This window comes from Mesoplodon densirostris, chromosome 2 (assembly GCF_025265405.1).
Source record: "Mesoplodon densirostris isolate mMesDen1 chromosome 2, mMesDen1 primary haplotype, whole genome shotgun sequence".
NCBI lineage: Eukaryota > Metazoa > Chordata > Mammalia > Artiodactyla > Ziphiidae > Mesoplodon > Mesoplodon densirostris.
Window position 1 is genome coordinate 38,949,931 of NC_082662.1, and position 18,672 is coordinate 38,968,602.

General features: G+C 41.5%; 1 protein-coding gene and 1 pseudogene across 4 annotated transcripts in view; one reads left to right on the forward strand and one right to left on the reverse strand.

Annotated features, from left to right (window-relative positions):
- TESK2 (testis associated actin remodelling kinase 2) overlaps positions 1–18,672 on the reverse strand; it is a 134,171-nt gene that overhangs the window by 44,115 nt on the left and 71,384 nt on the right. The window contains exon 1 of one of the 4 annotated variants that reach the window (XM_060089716.1): positions 16,877–16,933. The exons of the other annotated variants lie outside the window; for them this stretch is intronic. Coding sequence (XP_059945699.1) covers positions 16,877–16,884 — 8 coding nt within the window. The 5' untranslated portion in view covers positions 16,885–16,933. Of the gene's footprint in view, positions 1–16,876; positions 16,934–18,672 lie in introns of those variants that run through there. 4 annotated transcript variants of the gene reach the window in all.
- LOC132479596 (BCL2/adenovirus E1B 19 kDa protein-interacting protein 3-like) lies at positions 10,510–11,359 on the forward strand (annotated as a pseudogene).

Consider the following 18,672-nt stretch of genomic DNA (forward strand, 5'->3'; position numbering starts at 1 on the left):
TTGTAATAAAAGGTTAAGTGGGTGTTTTGCAGAATGTGGTTAAATTGTATGCATAAATAGCTGTTTCTAGGGACTTCCTTGGTGGCGTAGTGGTTAAGAATCTGCCTGCCAATGCAGGGGTGACGGGTTCGATCCCTGGTCCAGGAAGATCCCACATGCTGCGGAGCAACTAAGCCCATGCACCACAACTACTGAGCCTGCGCTCTAGAGCCCACGTGCTGCAACTACTGAGCCCACACACCGCAACTACTAAACTCTGTGCACTCTAGGGCCCGCATGCCACAACTACTGAGCCTGCGTGCTGCAACCACTGAAGCGCACGCGCCTAGAACCCATGCTCCACAACAAGAAAAGCCACCGCAATGAGAAGCCTGTGCACTGCAACAAAGAGTAGCCCCTGCTCACCGCAACTAGAGAAAGCCGCGCACAGCAACGAAGACCCAACGCAGCCAAAAATAAATTTAAAAAATATTTAAATAGCTGTTTCTAGTGAACCTCTTACAGAAAGGATGCTTCTCTGAGATTAAATGGTATTCCTACCTAAGGATAATTCTATTCTCATTACCCCTCCATAGCAAAAAGAGGTAAAGTAAAATACAATACGCTATGTTTCTTCCTTCACTACAGCTTTCTAAACTATAATGGGCACTAACAGTGGTTAATAACTATGGCCTACTACTCGTTTTCATAAAGTTTTATTGGAACAGACATGGTATTTTCTTTCTTTCTTTTTTTTTTTTTTTAGTGGTACGCAGGCCTCTCACTGCTGTGGCCTCTCCCGTTGCGGAGCACAGGCTCTGGACGCGCAGGCTCAGCGGCCATGGCTCACGGGCCCAGCTGCTCTGCGGCATGTGGGATCTTCCCGGCCCGGGGTACGAACCCGTGTTCCCTGCATCGGCAGGTGGACTCTCAACCACTGCGCCACCAGGGAAGCCCAGACATGGTATTTTCTATGGCTGCTTTTGTGCTACAAAAGCAGAGTTGAATAGTTGTGACAGAGACTGTATGGCTTGCAAAGACTAAAACATTTACTATCTAGTCCTTTACAGAAAGAGTTTGCTCACCTTTGCACTAGAGCATAGAAATCTATCCATATCCACCTAGGGGAATTTAAAACAAGTTACTTAACCTTTATAAATCTCCATTTCCTTATCTGAAAAAAATGGACCTGAAAATAACACTACCTTAAAGGATTGTTAGGAGGATTAAATGGATATTTCAGGGACAATGTTTAGCAATGTCTAGCCTATGATCAAATAAAGGTTAATTGTTTTTTATTTTGTTATTATTAATGATTCTAAATTATGCCATCCCTTACATGGCTATTAGAGTTACCTTTTCAAAACACAAAATATGTCATTTCCTTCTTCATAAACCTTCAATGGTTCCCTTCTGCCCATAGAATAATGTCAAAATTCCTTACCACAGCACTTGAAACTTTCCATGATTTGCTCCAGCTTCTCTTTGGAAGCTCACACTTTCCCATCAGCCTTATTCTTCACTCATCTCTCCCTTTCCTCTGTCTATCCTACAAATATATTTAAATTTACCCATCTTAAAAATTGCTTCCCTTGTCCCTCTCCCTAAAATATGATCCTAATACACTCTTTGCACTTGTAACCAAATTTTAAGGTTACATACACTATCTACATATCTTTAACCTTCCTTCGTTTCTAAACTCATTATAACCTGCCTTCTGCCCACATTACTCTCTTGTAACTTTCCTTACTGTGGAAGATTCAGAGTTTTATTTATCTCTGTATTTCTAGCACCTAGTATAGTACCTTGCACACAGTAAGGAAGCTCTCAGTAAAGATTTGTTGAAAGGCATGAATGATTTTTATGACCTGGAAACTTAAGTGAAAGCTCCTCCCTGAGCTGGAAGACTTCATTTACTTACTGAAAATTATCCTTCTAGGATCAGCTAAAATTTCATCTTCTCTACAAGGATCTCCAGGATGCCCTCAGTAAACATTAGTACTCTCTCTCTCTCTTCCTGCCCCCCAGTACTGCTAACATCCTTCTTTGAAAGACTGCTCATTAGCATAAGTGAAGTAGTCCAGGGTGTGGAGTCAGACTACTTGGATTTGAATCCTGGTTCTGCCACTTACTGATGACCTCTCTGTATTTCAGAGTTTTCCACATGCAAAATGGCAATGTAAATATTACCTAACCTATATGGATATTGTGAAGATAAAATGAGACAACTTGAGCTCCTGGAACATAATAAGCACTAGAGAATGTTAGCTATTCTTCTCTTTACCTTTCTGACTTCTTCTCCAGACTGGAATATAAGAAAGGTTTTTAAGAGTACAGATCTCATCTAATTTATTTCTATATACAGTGCCTGACATACAATGCTTTGCACGTAAGATGCTAAAGAAGCATTTCTTGAATGAAAAAGCAGTAATCACCAAATTAGCTTCACAATGTAAACTCATTTTATAAGAAAGAACATTTAGAGGCAGGTATAAGGCTGGAAAGCCAAGAGGCGTTTACTTTATTTAATCAAATATTTATATAGAAGCTAGGTAATAGGATTCTACTAGCAAAACAATGGCTACGTTCTAAAGTTATGGATCTCCTAGAAGCTGAAAGTATTTGGTTTGGGTGTGATACACCCTTGCTTCCCTTCCCCCCAGACCCACTGTCACTATGACCACATCATCCACAGAGATGTCACAGACGACACATTCAGGCAGGCACTGGCTTCATGTGACAGTCTTCCCCACCTCCTACTCTCATCGCCACATCACAGTGGTGTCGCACAATTCTACCTCTATGTGAAACTTTTCTGCCAGACCTCCTCACCCTCACTTCCTTTCCAGCACCACACTTCCTACTCACACTTCCTACTCTCATCACCACATCACAGTGGTGTCGCACAATTCTACCTCTATGTGAAACTTTTCTGCCAGGCCTCCTCACCCTCACTTCCTCTCCACCACCACCATGTCGAAAATGGTGTTACAGAGCTGGCAAGCTGAGACAGGCATTAGCTTTATATTGCAAGAAGAGCTTGAGCAGAGTTAATCATTCCAGTTGCTATAAACAGAATATATTTTAAAAGGTATATATTACTCATCCTTAACAGGGAAATGATTTATGCCTAGAAAAGCATTTAATATCAACAATAAGTTTTTACTGAAATTTGTATTGCTTCTTTAATCAAAATCTAAACTGTGGCTGAAGCTTAAAATCACTTTTGGTAAGAAACAGGATCTAAAAAAAGTTACATTCTGATTGATTCTTATTCTCCACTACCACCACCCAAAATCATGCAAGATAAAATTACTTAGCTCGGGAAGGGAGCACTTTCTTAATGGATATGCTTGAGAGTGAGTGATTAGATTACTCAGCTTTGTTATTTTTAATTTCATATTACACACACATTCACGTTGCTTTTGATTTTTTTAGACCAGTGCTTCCTAAATTTTAATGTGGAAACAGATTACCTAGAAATCATGTAAACTGCAGACTTAGATTCTATAGGTCAGGGGGGACTTGAAATTCTGAATTTCTAAAAAGCTCCCAGGTGATGCTAATGCTGCTTGGTCTATGGACTTATATGTTGAGTGGCAAGGCTCAGTGTAGACCAAGGATAGCTAGCTGATCACTACTCTAAAGTTAGTAAGACTACAACAGGAAACTCCCAGCTCTGATACTACTGGTAAACTAGACTTTGACCAGAGACTTTGGCTCCCTCTAAGTAGAAGTATTTTTGACCGAGCATGCTTCTGAATTGCCAAGGCACTCCATCAACACCACACTGGTATAGCATCATCATTTTCTACCTTTAACTGTTTTATAATATGCCTTATATCTCCCCTACTAGACTATAAGCTTCTTAATAGCATTCTCTTGCCTGGCATATGACAGTATATAAACACTTGCTGGGTAATTTAAAACACAACTCTGACCACTCAAAAATTACCGAGTGCCACTGTGTGCCAGGCACTGGTAATGATCATAATAATTATGATAACAACTAACTCAAAGCACGCTTACCATCTAGGCATTGTTCTAAGCACTTTATGTTATATTCATTGTTGTAATAAATTTATTTATTTATTTATTTTTGGCTGTGTTGGGTCTTTGTTGCTGCACGTGGGCTTTCTCTAGCTGCAGCAAGCGGTGGCTACTCTTCGCCTCTGTGCGCTGTCTTCTCATTGCGGTGGCTTCTCTTGCTGTGGAGCACGGGCTCTAGGTGCACGGACTCCAGTAGTTGTGGCACACAGGCTCAGTAGTTGTGGCGCACGGGCTTAGTTGCTCTGTGGCACGTGGGATCTTCCCAGACCAGGGCTCGAACCCGTGTCCCCTGCATTGGCAGGCGTATTCTTAACCACTGTGCCACCAGGTAAGTCCTACGTTGTGTTCATTTAATTCTCACGATAACCCAATGAAGTAACACTTTTATTAACCTAATCATATAGATGAAGAAACAGGCTCAGAGAAATTAAGTAACTTGCCCAAAGTCATAACAGCTAATAAGTGGCAGAGCCAGGAGTCAAACCTAAACAGTGGGTTCCAAAGTCTGTGCTCTCTCTGTTTTTTTTTTGGCCGCACCATGTGTCATGCAGGATCTTAGTTCCCCGAACGGGGCAAACCCGCACTCTGCAATGGAAGCGCGGAGTTTTAACCACTGGACTGCTAGGGAATTCCCAAAGTCTGTGCTTTTTTTTTTTTTCCCCCAAAGTCTGTGCTCTTAACCACAATGTTATATTATCTCTCCATTTGGTTATAAAAAGGATATAAAAATGATTAAGACACAACCCCTCCACTTGAGAAGCTATTGGCTACTCAAAAAATTGTTGTGGCAGCTCACAGCCCCTTTAGCGTGTTATTCAAGAGTCTGAATGATCTGACCCCAACCTCTCTTACCTCATCTATTACATCGACCTGCATTCTCTACATTTCAGTTATATAACCTGCCTCCCCTAAATATGTCCTGAATTCTCCCATTTCCACTTTCATTTTGTTGCTAGAATGAGTCTACCTTTCTAATCAAAATTAATCTTTCTCTTCCCTATACACTCATATCACTCCATTTAAACTTCTATTGTAACACTTATCAGGCCTGCCTTCTACATGTTTTAGCTATGTCCACCTCTTCCACTCAGTCAGAGGATTCTTGAGGGCAGGGATGTTATGTATGGAAGGGAATGGCTACTTGTTCACTTCCTTTTTCCTCCTGAAGTAGACTACATTTCCTAGTTGGTTAAGACCATAACACTGAGTTCTGGCCAGTGGTATAGGGGCAGAAGTGATTATTTCCAGGCCTGTCCCATTAAAAACCTCAACACTGTCCTCCATACTTTATTCCTTCATCTGCCAGCAGATGCAGAAGACCCAGTAGAGGAAACTGAGGCCCCGTCCTAGGTTAAAAAGAGCTCCCCTTCAACCTCCACGCAACACGCATTGGCCTGGAACATGAGTAAGAAACAAGCTTTTGTGTCTCTATATATACCTTAAACACTGCCTTGTTCATAGTTACTGCTCAGTAAATATTTACTGAATTCAATTAAAAGTTAAAATTCTTATTCCAAGGCAGGACTTTTCAAGGCCCTACTATTAGCCAGCAGTCTCCAAAACTGGGGAATAAGCAAGACTGAAGAATGTAAAGAAAATTACAATTTTTACTTTTTTAATATGAAAAAGAGAAATTAAGTTTTACTAATATTTAATAAGGGTTGATCGCAGCACCTGGGGATGTGCTCAAAAATGTTTTCCTAATGGGATACTATGGAAGACAGAAGATATCCAAAGATGTTCATGTCCTAATCCCTAGAACCTGTGAATATGTTATGTTAGTAGGCAAGTAGAATAAATTAAACTGCAGATGGAATTAAGATTACTAATCAGCTCACTTTAAATTAGGGAGATTATCCTGGATTAGCAAAGTGGGTGCAAGGTAATCACAAGAGGTATTCAAAGGTGGAAGAGGGAGGCAGAAGAGTCAGTATCAGAGGGATACAAGGTGAAAAAGACTCAACTGGTCTTGGCTGGCTTTGAAGATGGAAGGGGACTACAAGCCAAGGAATGCAAAACAGACTCTAGAAGCTGAAAAAAGTAAGAAAATAGATGATCCCCTAGAGCCTCCATAGCCCTCCTTGAATTTACCCCAGTAAGACTCATCAGACTTCTGACCTACAGAACTGTAAGATAATACTTTCATGTTGTTTTAAGCCATTAGGTTTGTGGCAATTTGCTACAGCAGCCATAGAAAACTAATAATAGATACACAATCAAAAAAATTTATGGGTCACTATTCTATGTTATAATGCTCACAGATCTAGGATAGACTTTGGGATTTGACTCTTTCTAAACAAGCATAAGGAAAATAATAATGTTATTATGTTCCTTCGTGGCATTTACATCCAGTGGGTCAAATATTTATTGAATTCTCAGTTATGTATAAAGCTCAGAGTTAAACATTAAAGTTTAAATGTTATGCCTTCTCAAAAGTTTATTACCTAAACAGAAGAATGAGGGAGAGGTGTGATTGTAGTCTAAAACACATCTATCTATCCTCATTCTGAAAAACAAAACACTGACATTACTGTCAGGCTTGGACCTCTTCAATTCTGCATAACAGGACCTAGTAAGAGGTCTGTGGCCATTGTATCAAAGCTGTCAAGAAAATTACTACTTATTGCTCACCTACAATATACCTGGAAACTGTGCTAGGTGTTTTATAGGTACTACGTGAGATGAAATTACCCCCATTTTATCATCTAGGAAAATGAGGTTCAGAGTATTTAAGTGACTTGACAAAGATTAGAGAAGGTACTGGAATCTGGATCTATTAGGCCCCAAAGCCTATGCTTTGTTCTGTGACAATCAGTATGGAAGAAAAAGGCCAGTGGTTCAATAATAATTTCATTTTTGATTCATAAAAAACGGTCTATCTGTAAACTAATGAAAATCTTACTGGTTAGCTTTAAAAGCCTTTCTACTGCCAACTTTGAGCAATAAAAGCACCATCCATATTATAAGAGTTCTTCTGACCTGTACTGGTCTTTCCAGAAAAATGTCTGACTCCAAAGTTTGGTAAAAAAACAATTAAGAGGCCTGAAATAAACCTACAATAAAATATTAAAATGTGGAGCTTCCCTGGTGGCGCAGTGGTTGAGAATCCACTTGCCAGTGCAGGGGACACAGGTTCGAGCCCTGGTCCAGGAAGATCCCACGTGTCACGGAGTAACTAAACCCGTGTGCCACAACTACTGAGCCTGCGCTCTAGAGCCCGCGAGCCACAACTACTGAGCCCGTGTGCTACAACGAACGAAGCCCGCGCACCTAGAGCCTGTGCTCCGCAACAAGAGAAGCCACCACAATGAGAAGCCTGCGCACCATAACGAAGAGTAGCCCCTGCTCGCCACAACTAGAGAAAGCCTGCGTGCAGCAACGAAGACCCAACACAGCCATAAATTAATTAATTAATTAATTAAAAAATAATAAAAAAATAAAATGAACTGCTTTGCATTTTACTCCCAAATAAAGCAAAGATACCAACGCTCTCTTAGACTAGAAAAAATTACCAATAATCAAAAAGGAGAAGAGAGGGAAATGGCTCAGAACTCAAGGCCCAAAAGAGCTATGAATGTTAGATCCATAAAAAAAGGAGTACTGGGCTTCCCTGGTGGCGCAGTGGTTGAGAGTCCGCCTGCCGATGCAGGGGACATGGGTTCGTGCCCCGGTCCGGGAAGATCCCACATGCCGTGGAGCAGCTGGGCCCGTGAGCCATGGCCGCCGAGCCTACGCGTCCGGAGCCTGTGCTCCGCAACGGGAGAGGCCACAACAGTGAGAGGCCCGCATACCGCAAAAAAAAAAAAAAAAAAAAAAAAAAAGGAGTACTATACTTGGGTGAGGCTTGCTGCAGTTCAAACGTGTTTTAGAGGTATTACATCATGGAAAACTGGTTGTGCGAGGTCATAGATACGAAAACTCATAAGGAAAACTCAGCTGAACAGACATTAACCACCAGAGCCTCACATCAGGTGACACTAAGCAGAGCTGGTTCAGTCTGGCTTTCTCTTTTCTCTCCATGGTTTTTATAGTCCAATTTTAAGATAGCTAAAGGCAGAATAAACATTCTGCAGCCATCACTAGATAATGTCAATAGCACTATATATAATAACAAAAGGACAAATCAAGTTCATGGTCAAATTTTACTTTTTCTTAGTGAAACAATACAAATATCTAAGAAGTTTAAATTAGATCTGCTTGCTTATAAATATTAAACCAGTTTAATAAATATAAAAACATCCTAGATTTCTGAGAGAAAAATATCCTCTATCTTGAATAACAACTGAAAGTAAAATGAGACTAAGAATGAATTCATTCTGTATTTTCTTTATTTCATAGAAAAATTTAAACCACACTGCTCAAAACTGCCATGCAAGCAGCAAAATACCACGTCTCCTGACAAAGGCGGAACTATTAATACATATATGTGCAGTGACTTTAAATGTTCCCAGAATGTTTTTTTTTAATCCAGGAAGTTCAGAAGAGAACTAAAATCCACAAACCCAAGTATATAGATTGTCTCCCCAAGCACTGAAAAAGCTTCTTCCCCCTTCCCAAATTTATCCTTTAGTCTACAATTACTCATAAACTCACAACAAAATAGTAAAATATATAAACACAAACTTCAAATTATGTGAGCATACTTCTGAAACACCTCCCAATGATTTATTTCTTCCCCAATTCAATACAACAAGCATGTATCAAGTAAATACTAAGTGCAAGGTTTGTACTCTCCATAAACAGAACACTTAAATTTTTTTTTACGGCCTGTCACGTATATACTAAGCACAGTGCCAAGCAATGAGGATCAAGTGGGGGCCACAGAAATAAACATGATGGTTCCTTCTTTAAGGAGTTCACAAATAATGATAATAGTAGATAACATTTACTGAGCACTCATAATGTGTCAGACACTGTACTAAATACTTCATAGGAATTACCTCATTTAATCCTTATGAAGACATTATGTAATAGGTACTATTACTATCTCCGTTTTACAGACAAAACTGAAGACAGATTAAGTGGCTTCCCCCAGGTCACACAACTAGCAAACGGCAGTCATGACTGGATCCTTAACTCTTTTTTTTTGCTTAATACATTATCTATTTATTGTTGTTTGGATCCTTAACTCTTAAGCTTTATGCTATACAGGCTTATTATATGATGCTGCAGATGATTATAATAACAGCAGCATCAATAATAAAAATAATAGCTCAGATTTAGTGCCTTGCATTGTGATAAGCTCTTTTTTTTTTTTTTTTTTTTTTTTTTTTTTTGCGGTACGCGGGCCTCTCACTGTTGTGGCCTCTCCCGTTGCGGAGCACAAGCTCTGGACGCGCAGGCTCAGTGGCCATGGCTCACGGGCCCAGCCGCTCCGTGGCATGTGGGATCTTCCTGGACCGGGGCACGAACCCGTGTCCCCTGCATCGGCAGGCGGACTCTCAACCACTGCGCCACCAGGGAAGCCCTAAGCTCTTTTTTAAAAAAATAAATTTATTTACTTTATTTTTATTTATTTATTTATTTATTTTTGCGGTACACGGGCCTCTCACTGCTGTGGCCTCTCCCATTGCAGAGCACAGGCTCCGGACACGCAGGCTCAGTGGCCATGGCTCACGGGCCCAGCCGCTCCGTGGCATGTGGGATCTTCCCGGACCGGGGCACGAACCCGCGTCCCCTGCATCGGCAGGTGGACTCTCAACCACTGCGCCACCAGGGAAGCCCCTATTTACTTTATTTTCGACTGCGTTGGGTCTTCGTTGCTATGCCCGGGCTTTCTCTAGTTGCGGTGAGCAGGGGGCTACTCTTCCCTGCGGTGAGGTGGCTTCTCTTGTGGAGCACGGGCTGTAGGCGCACGTGCTTCAGTAGTTGTGGTGCGTGGGCTGTAGAGGGCAGGCTCAGTAGCTGTGGCACACGGACTTAGCTGCTCTAGCAGCATGTGGGATCTTCCCCGACCAGGGCTTGAACCTGTGTTCTCTGCATTGGCAGGCTGATTCTTAACCACTGCGCCACCAGGGAAGTCCCATGATAAGTTCTTTATGTACTTTATTTCATTTAATCCTCCCAGTGAAACGAGCAGGACCCTGTGGGGCTCCTTGGCACAGAAGCCTTTCAAACAGTTGCTAATCTGGGAAGGGAGGGGATGCAGAGACAAGGGAGGAGCAGTCAAGAAACAAAGTGCAGGGGACTTCCCCGGCAGTCCAGTGGTAAAGAATCATGCAGGGGACGCAGGTTTGATCTCTGGTTGGGGAACTAAATTCCCACATGCCGCAGAGCAACTAAGCCTGCACGCCTCAACTAGAGAGTCCATGTACTGCAATTAAGACCCAATGCAGCCAAAAATAAAAAATAAATAAAAATTTAAAAACAAGATATTCGTTAAAAAAAAAAAAAAAAAAAGAAAAGAAAAGAAACAAAGTGCAGTGTTGCTGCCCGAGAACCAGATGGTCCTGATGCGACAATGTCGTCTCAGTACAGCAGCCGCCGGCCCCAGACAACAACTGTGAGGAAGGTGAACAGTCTCTGCCCCCAACCGGCGGCCTCAGCAGTTCTTGCGTGGAGGTCCCCATGAACAGCAGCAAGGCCAATGACAATGGCAATGGGAAAAATGGGGGGGCTAGAACATGTACCCTCCTCATCTTCTATCCACAATGGAGATATGGAAAAGATTCTTTTGGATGCACAACATGAATCTGGACGGAGTAGTTCAAGAGGCAGTTCTCACTGAGATAGTCTTTCCCCACAAGAAGTTGGGCAGATCATGTTTGATGTGGAAATGCACACCAGCAGGGACCATAGCTCTCAGACAGAAAAAGAAATTGCAGAAGGAGAGAAAGAAGTGGATCCTTTGGGCTTCCCTGGTGGCGCAGTAGTTGAGAGTCTGCCTGCCGATGCAGGGGACACGGGTTCGTGCCCCGGTCCGGGAAGATCCCACATGCCGTGGAGCGGCTGGGCCCGTGAGCCATGGCCGCTGAGCCTGCGCATCCGGAGCCTGTGCTCCACAACGGGAGAGGCCACAACAGTGAGAGGCCCACGTACCACAAAAAAAAAAAAAAAAGAAGTGGATTCTTTGAAGAAAATCGTACACTGGGTATCCGACTGGTTCAGTAGACCTGAAAACGTTCCACCTAAGGAGTTCCACTTCAGGCACCCTAAACATTCCATTTCCTTAAGCATGAGGAAAAGTGGAGCCATGAAAAAAGGGGGGATTTTCTCTGAAGAATTTCTTAAGGTGTTCATTCCATCCCTCTTCCTCTCCCATGTTTTGGCTTTGGGACTAGGCATCTACACTGGAAAACGACTAAGCACACCTTCTGCCAGTACCTACTGAGGGAAAAGAAGAGCCCCTGGGAAAGAGTGTGACTTGTGAAGTGGTGTACTATCACAGTAGTTTATTTGAACTTGAGACCACTGTAAGCAAGACCCAACCTACACCCTATTTTTACATATCCAAGTTCCAGTAACTTTCAAATCCAGTATTTTATTCAAACTCTGTTGAGGCATTTTACTAACCTCATTCCCTTTTTGGCCCGTAAAACACTTTAGAATTTCCTAACAGAGTTTACTGTCGTTTAGAAATTTGCGAGGGCTTCTTTTCTGCAAATGCCACCAGCAGATTATTTTTAATTTTGTCAACAATGCTGTTGTCTCCTTTTAGTACCATCAGACTTAGACCTGCATCATTCATGGTATAAATTTTACTCTTGCAAGATAACTCCCATCATTCTCTTAAAATGAGACCAGGTTAGCAATTGATATAAAAGCTTTATTGTTTTGTTTTTCAAGACAAAGGTAAGCTTCTGTAAGCTTGAATTTACAGTTATTAAAAAAGAAAACAAAAACAAACAAACAAAATAGGACACTAGAAAAAAATACCCTGGGCAATAAAAAATTATTTTTAACCAAAAAAAAAAAGAGAGAGAAAAACAAAGTGCAGCCTTGGGGCAGGGCCCTGGTTCTACCTCAAGGGATACACATAACAATATCTTTGAGCTCTTCTACAGAACTAAAACCCCCAACAAATGGAAGACGTTAGCATTCTTCATTCCAGAGAAGATCACAGTTTGATTAACCTCAAGAAGCTCATCAGGAGACCACCTAGGCCAGATTAAAGGCATGCAGGCCCTGTACACACCCTGATTCTTATCAGCAACCACACCCTTGAACCACTGCTATAAAACTCCTCACCAAATCTCCCCAGGTTGGGACACACAGTTTTTCAGGGCACAAGCCCGCTGTGTCCCCCTTTGTCTGGCAAAGCAATAAAGCTATTCCTTTTCACTTCACCCAAAACTCTGTCTCCGAGATTCGATTTGGCACCAGTGCAGAGAGGCCAAGTTTTCGGCATCACCATCAACCTGGTACAGTAATACTATTATTATTCTCTACTTCACAGATGAGAAAACTGAGATTACAGAGGTTACATAACTTACCTAAGGTCCCCTAACTACTAAGAGACACAACCATCCTGAACCTCTCCTCTGAATTCCAGACTTGTTTACCCAACTGTCAACTTGATATCTCCTGATCTCCCATCCCCAAACCTGTCCCCTATTCAGTCTTCCCCAATGTAGTTACTGGCAATTCAATTCTCCCAGTCATTCAAGTCAAAAACCTAAATAAGGGGCTTCCCTGGTGGCGCAGTGGTAGAGAGCACGCCTGCCGATGCAGGGGACGCGGGTTCGTGTCCCGGTCTGGGAAGATCCCATATGCCGCGGAGCGGCTGGGCCCGTGAGCCATGGCCGCTGAGCCTGCGCGTCCGGAGCCTGTGCTCCACAACAGGAAAAGCCACAACAATGAGAGGCCCGCGTACCGAAAAAAAAAAAAAAAACCTAAATAAGAGTCATTCTAGATTCCTGCTTCCTTGTGCTAATATCCCACACCCAATCCATTAGGAAATTCTATTGCCTCTACTTTCAAAAATATCCAGAATCCAATTACTTCTTTCCACCTACACTGCTACCCATAGTCCAAGCTCTCTCTAGATGACTGCAATTGCCTCCTAACTTAATTTTCCTCAGTTATAATTTACAAAGCTTCAAATAGGTATATAATGAAAATAGAACCCAGGGCTGCCCATATCACCACTGAATCCTACTCCCCTGAGTAAGTAACAATTATTTTACTGTTTCTTCTACTTACCAACACAGCTCTAGCTAACTAACATACTTATACTGCTATTTCTGACCTTCTACTGACTTTCCAGTGTGGAAGCTGAGCGTTCCACCCTCTTAAATTACTTCCTTTCAAATATTGGGTAAAAGACAATTTTGGGTAAAATCAATACTTAGGAGAAAAAAAACTCAGCATTTACATTATTATGACTGATGATAATCACTACTAAGCCAAGTAATATATTATAATTACATTTTATTTCTTGCACAATTTTTAATGTTTTGCCTAATTTTTCATTTGCTTAGTTACTATATGCCTACCATTAATTCTTCCCAAAGCCTCCAAGAGAATTGTAAAATTCTTCTGAAAATCAATATCCACCATGTCAAACACATCTGGAAATCCATGAATTCTTTCCTTAAACCCCACTCCCCAATATTTCTCCTGGAGTTCTTGATCCTCCCACTCCAGTTTGGACTGCTTATTCTCTAGACTGTTATCCAGCAGTCACCCTGGGTCTTGCTATCATCCTTCTTTCCAGATCTTACACCTTCCTTTTTATTTTTACTTAGTTGTTTTGTTTACCCCCTTGTTTTTGATGGGACACATCCCCCAGAAGCTTCAAAAGAAAAGCTTTTGCAAGGGCAAAGTTTTCAAAATGTTGCATGTCTGAAAATGTCTTTACTCTCATGCCTGACTGGTAGTTTGACTGGATACAGAATTCTAAGTAGGAAATAATTTTCTCTCAGAAAGCATTGTTCCATCGGTAGAGCTTCAAGAGCTGGTGTTGAGAAGTCTGATACCATTTTAACTTTCAGTCTTCTATACGGCATCTCGTTCCCCCCCACCCCCACCAGTGAAAGTGCTTAGAATCTTATTTTTATTGCCCATATTCTAAAATTTCATAATCATATGCTCTGGGGCAGGTCTTTTTTTTCATTCATTGTGCTGGGCACTTGGTAGGACCTTTCACTTTGGAAGTTCATGTTCTTCAGTTGTAGAAAATGTTCTTGTATTAGTCAAAAACAGACTTCCTAGATTGATCCTTTAATTTTCTTATCTTTTCTCTCTTATTTTCCATCTTTGGCTTTTCTCCATTAATGGATGATTTCCTCAACTTTATCTCCTTGGCCTTCTAGTCAAATGGTTTAAATAAAACCATAAGTAAATAATCATATAGAACCATATATAAATAAATAATTATATTTTAAAATTTCCAAGAATCTTTGTGGTTCTCTAATTATTCCTTTTTTTTTTTTTTTTTCTTTTTGCGGTATGTGGGCCTCTCACTGTTGTGGCCTCTCCTGTTGCGGAGCACAGGCTCCGGATGCGCAGGCCCAGCGGCCATGGCTCACGGGCCCAGCCGCTCCGCGGCATATGGGATCCTCCCAGACCGGGGCACGAACCCGTATCCCCTGCATCAGCAGGCGGACTCTCAACCACTGCGCCACCAGGGAGGCCCTAATTATTCCTATTTTATAGTATACCATTCTTGTTTCATAGATGCAGCTCCTTCTCTAACCTCTCCTGGAAGGATATATATTTAGAAGATAGTAATTAGAAGGTTTTTTGGTAGTTACATTTTAAAGTTTTCTTCTTTTACTTGGGGCTCTTCAATTTCTCTAAATCCACCAATTTCCTGGCAGGTGGTGTGGGTGTGGGTGGGAGGCAGATGATTCCTACCTGCTTAAGAGCCACGTGATAGAAGAGGACTAGAAGTCTCAAGAGCCTCACCATTCAGTATGCAGACAATCCCTTCATCTCTCTCTTCTCAGTATAACATTCCTTCCCCATCTGCTGTCAGATGCTTTTAGCATGCTTTTAGATGCTTACCTAGTATGAAGGTAGGTAAGCGTTCTAACATTCTGGTTCAATTTTTTCCCCAAAATAAAAATTCATCTCTTGTCGGGGTGGGTGAGACTTAACTGATTAGTTGCAAAGAATGGGGATGGTGACTTTTAGGCCCAGTTATCCCTGAAAAGACTTTCAATAGTCCTCCTATTTTCAGCCCAAGCCTGACATCCACCTTCAGATCCAGAGGTGAACTGTAAGTTTTTACGTTTCTGTGATGCAAACTGGCTTGCTTCTATGTAGTATCTGCTTCTATAGATACTATTTTATAGGCACTGGAAATATTGGGTTGGCTAAAAAGTTCATTCGGGTTTTCCATAAGATGTTACGGAAAAACCCGAACGAACTTTTTAGCTAACTCAATACAGTGGTGAACATTATAAAGTTCTACCCTCAGGGAGCTCACCCTACCCTGGAGGCTATAAACAATAAGTAAACAAATGAATAAATATTTTCAAAGATGATAAGAACTATAAAGACAAAGCAGAATGAGGGGATAAGTAGTGATATTGGATGGCTATTTTAGACAGGCTAGTCAACAGAAGTCTCTATGAGGAGGGGATAGCTCAGAAGAAGCATGCCAAATGATTCTGGGATAAAGACATTACTACAGGAAACGGGAAAAGAAAGTACAAAGACTCTGAAGTAGGAAAGAGGTTGGTGTATTTGAGAAACAAAAAGGTCAGTAAGGGTGGTGGTTAGGATGGTGTAAGCTACAGGAAGAGTGATCAGAAATAAGGTCAGAGAGGCAGGCAGGACAAATTAAGGCCTTGTACATCAAAGCCCAGAGTTTAGATTTCATTTGAAGGGTAACAAAAAGTCACAGAAGGAAATTCAGCAGTGGGCGATGGTATGATCTGATTTACCTTTTTAAAGTTCAATCTGGCTACCATGGGGCAAGAGGGGAACTGAACTAGGATGCTGGCTTGTGGAGGTAGTAAGTAGTAGGCAGACAGGGCATATTTTAAAGATAATGCTAAACTACTTGAAGGTTTGAGGTAGGGTGTAAAGGAAAGATATTAAGGATGGCACCTAGGTTTTTGGCATAAGTAATAGATGAATGGCAATTCCATTTGCTGAGATGGGAGAGGTCTAGAAAGTAAAAAATGCGGGCGGGGTAGGAAAACGATCAACAGGGGTCCATAATACATACTCAATAAATGTTAGCCATTGTTTATATTAAAAATCATCTTCCATTATGTCGATTATATCTCAATAAATTTTTTAAAAATCACCTTCTTTCTGGGGTTGTACTACTTCACTCTCCACAGATGATGACATAAACAGTACTGAAGCTTATTCCACATTTTATTTTACAGAAACTTGCTGGTTATATGAAATTAGAACTTAGACTCAATTCCCAAGTCATTAGACTTTCTACCTTAGTACAGAGAAGAGTAAACAATATTAAGACCCCCCCCTTACCAATATGCTAGTATTATAAAATTTGCTTTGAGGGCTATATCGACACTCTTTCACCTAGTTACTCACTAGGATTACAATGATAAAATAAAAAAGATGCACTTTAATCCATCATTTTTATTTATTTATTTAAAATACTTTTTAAAATTTTATTTATTTGGCTGAGCCGGGTCTTAGTTAAGGCATATGGGATCTTTGTTGCAACACACGGGATCTTTTAGTTGCAACATGTGGAATCTTTTAGTTGCGGCATGTTGGATCTAGTTCTCTGACCAGGAATTGAACCCGGGCCCCCTGAATTGGAAGCACAGAGTCTTAACCACTGGACCACCAGGGAAGTCCCAGTCCATCATTTTTAAATGCTTCCCATTTATTCTGAACAGCACACACAGAGACACACACAGACACACACAGACACACACACACACACACATACTCTGAGATAATATATTTTTCAAACCTGATCATTTAAAAATTATTCAAGGGCTTCCCTGGTGGCGCAGTGGTTGAGAGTCCGCCTGCCAATGCAGGGGACGCGGGTTCGTGCCCCGGTCCGGGAGGGTCCCACATGCCGCGGAGCTGCTGGGCCAGTGAGCCATGGCCGCTGGGCCTGTGAGTCCGGAGCCTATGCTCCGCAACGGGAGAGGCCACAGCAGTGAGAGGCCCGCCTACCGCAAAGAAAGAAAAAAAAAATTTTTTTTTTCAAGAACTTCTCCGGTGGTCCAGTGGTTAAGACTCTGTGCTTCCAATGCAGGGGGCCCGGGTTCAATCCCTGGTCAGAGAACTAGATCCCACATGCATGCTGCAACTGAGACTGCATGTCGCAACTAAGAGTCCACATGCGGCAACAAAGATCCCACGTGCCATAACTAAGACCCAGTGCAGCCAAATAAATAAATAAATATTTTAAAAATAAAATAAAGGGGCTTCCCTGGTGGCGCAGTGGTTGAGAGTCCGCCTGCCGATGCAGGGGACATGGGTTCGTGCCCCGGTCTGGGAAGATCCCACGTGCCACAGAGCGGCTAGGCCCGTGAGCCATGGCTGCTGAGCCTGCGCGTCCGGAGCCTGTGCTCCGCAATGGGAGAGGCCACAACAGTGAGAGGCCTGCGTACCGCAAAAAAATAAAATAAAATAAAATAAAATAAAAAATAAAAATTATTCAACATTAACTCAATGTGATTTCTAACCTGGTTCATTCCTCTCTTTTAACAAAAGGGGAAACGAAAGCCCAGAGGTCAAATAACTTGTCCATGAGAACACAATTAGGAAATCATGGAGTGGTGTTAAGTGCATAAGAGGAATAGTTGAAGATAAGGCTGGAAAAACAGATCAGACATTAGCTGTCAGCCTAAAGAATTTTTGACTCAATTCTGAAATAAATGGGAGCCACAAAAGGTTTTTAAGAAATAAGCTATACAATTAGAGCTATGTATCAGAAAGAGTGAAAAGGTGGGCAAAAAGATAGGAAAAATAACTCACTCCAGGCAAAAGTGAAGAGGACTGAATTGACAGATGCATAAAGGAAGGAATAGATGCAAAAGTCTTTGAATATTTAGAATCAAGAGCTCAGCTTCTGATTAGAAGCAAGGAATAAAAGGAATAACCAAAGATGACTTTGGGATTTTCATAATGGGTAACTGGAAAGAGTGCTCTCTTAATAGCTGAGATTGGGAAAATACCCTGCCGTATCCTCATAGCATTAGCGGATATTAATCTGTTTCCTAGATGTTCAGTTTGCTTCCTCAGGAGACTGTCTGGGAGACAGCCCTCTACTTCTCTTCTATGCACCATGATATTACCCAGCACAGGGCTGGACTGAGTATCTCCAAACAAATATTTGGTTATTTGAAAGCATATTCTTCATTTTAACAAAATGGCAATCATATTGTTGCAAATGGATTCTGAAGGGGAGCTAAAACAATTCTGAAAAAATTTGGTAGATAGGAAAATAAATTCAGAATGTGGCCTAAAGAAAAGTAAGCATGAGAATGTGAACAAGGAGTCTAAAAGAAATATTAAATTTCTCATGGCATGAAGAATAACAAAGAGGTATGAGAACAAATCTTGGTACAGGTCCTCAAAAAGGCCATTGGGGAGTGGAAGTGAGCAAGGCATGGTATTGGGTTACAGATCTTGAGCATAAGACTTCCTGGCATAAACAACCTTATTCACAAGAGGCCCAAACTATCAGTCCCTGCACTCAACAAAGCACTTCATTGTTCTTTTTTTTTTAACTGATAAATTAGAGCAACTGAT